The following is a 1570-nucleotide window of genomic DNA, read 5'->3' as shown; positions in this document are numbered from 1 at the left end:
CCCCCCCTTCGTGCCTACCTCCCGCCCTTTTCCTCCTCACTTGGCCAGCACGCAACGCTATACAACATACGAATGACACTATACGTGCAGACATGTGACAGCCCGGGAACACCAGAGCCGCCTCGCTCTATTGTAGCAAGTGAGTCACTATCGCGGCATGAATGAACTTGTTATCCGAGCCGCGGCTGATGCTGACGTGGCAGTCTGGGTTGGTCGCATCAAGTCTCGCCTCTGTTCACAGTCGAAGAAAACACACCTCGAACGGCTCGTCTCCCGGATCCGTGCGGGCGGCTGCAAACCCAAACTTCGACTGATCTATCGGTTTCGGTTCGTAACGGTATCGTTCACACAACGCCGATATCCCTGGACGCCGCTTCTAAGATACGGTAGACTTCAGCTTTGACTTGCTGCGCTGTCATGCCTCCAAAGCGCGTAACATATTGAACGTCCTTCTGGGCAATCGGGTCTGACTTGGCAGTATCAAGCCAGTAACAGAAGCGACCGGTGCGGCTGAACGAGCCGTAAACCTCTTGCCACCCCCTATCCAAACGTCGCGACCAACCCAATTTAACCAATCCATCCACTATGCGAGGAGGGATCCTGGTTTTTCGGTATGGCGCGTTGGATCGCCGGCGGTTTCGGAGGGGATGCGGCGTCGATATAGCGCCTCCGTGAGATGGGCGCTTCGGGCGTGAAGGGCCCCGGTTACTCGAAGTCCTCGCTCGGGCTTTGGTTCTTTGGTCCGCGGGTCGTCCTCCGGCCGTATTCTGGACGGTTGAACTACCAACGCAAACCGCTTCTTCCAGGGCGTGACCTCGGTTGACAGTACCGAGATATACGACGTCGTCGTCGCCGTTCTGCGGTAGGGCATGATGTCGTTTAACCGTGCCGAGATATAGGACGTCGTCAAGCACGCTCTTTTCTGGTAGTGCCCGCACACGCTTGACTCGGCCTGCGCGGTCATGCGGCACAGGCATTATTGCCAGAACGGAATGGTTGCGTTGAACGTTTCGTTTCTTAGGCTGGTAAGGAGGGCGGAAATAAGGCGTGGAGCGCGGAAAGATTCGCAAGATTTCGCTGCAGACGTACTGCAGGGGAGAGGGGTAAGATAAGATAAGTATATTAACGTCAGTGCCGTTAGGCGCTGACCCGTGTTCGCGCACGGGCCAGTCCCTCGAGCAGTCGCATCTGCTACTCTCTGACGCGCCCGCGACGGTGGCTGGGCGAGTTTCTGTGGCCGCGTTGTGCCGGCTCTAAGGTCTCTAGGTACAGGGAAAGTTATAACCACGAGGCAACTGTAAAACCCTACCCCTGGAGCCTTCTCTTTCTTTTTAGGGCCCTTGCGTCCCTCTTCCTTACTCCAGCCGGCCTAGTGGCATTGCCTCCAGCTCCGACTGGTTATCCTCCGGGTTTTCTTCTTGCCAAACGACAAGCCGTGATTTTTAACGTAACGGCGTTTTATCCGCGCCGCCACCATTTGTTTTATCCTCCCAGGGGAGGGACCAGCCGGGGCCAGTAGCCGGGGCTGGTGTTTTCTTGGTGCCACGCTGGCTCATCGGGCGAGGTCGGG

The 1570-nt window shown here is 57.0% G+C and overlaps 1 protein-coding gene across 1 annotated transcript; it reads right to left on the bottom strand.

The window, feature by feature from the left end:
* Positions 1-344: 344 nt before the first annotated feature.
* On the bottom strand, positions 345-1567 carry GGTG_14374 (hypothetical protein; the record flags this gene model as incomplete). The annotated part of the gene is made up of 1 exon (XM_009232301.1): positions 345-1567. The coding sequence occupies exon 1, from the start codon at positions 975-977 to the stop codon at positions 345-347; it is 633 nt and encodes a 210-aa protein (XP_009230565.1). The 5' UTR covers positions 978-1567.
* Positions 1568-1570: the final 3 nt, after the last annotated feature.

The sequence above is a fragment of the Gaeumannomyces tritici genome (genome assembly GCF_000145635.1).
Source record: "Gaeumannomyces tritici R3-111a-1 unplaced genomic scaffold supercont2.325, whole genome shotgun sequence".
In the NCBI taxonomy this organism is placed as follows: Eukaryota; Fungi; Ascomycota; class Sordariomycetes; order Magnaporthales; family Magnaporthaceae; genus Gaeumannomyces; species Gaeumannomyces tritici.
Note: the sequence above shows the minus strand (reverse complement) of the source record. Positions and strands in the feature narration are given on the sequence as shown.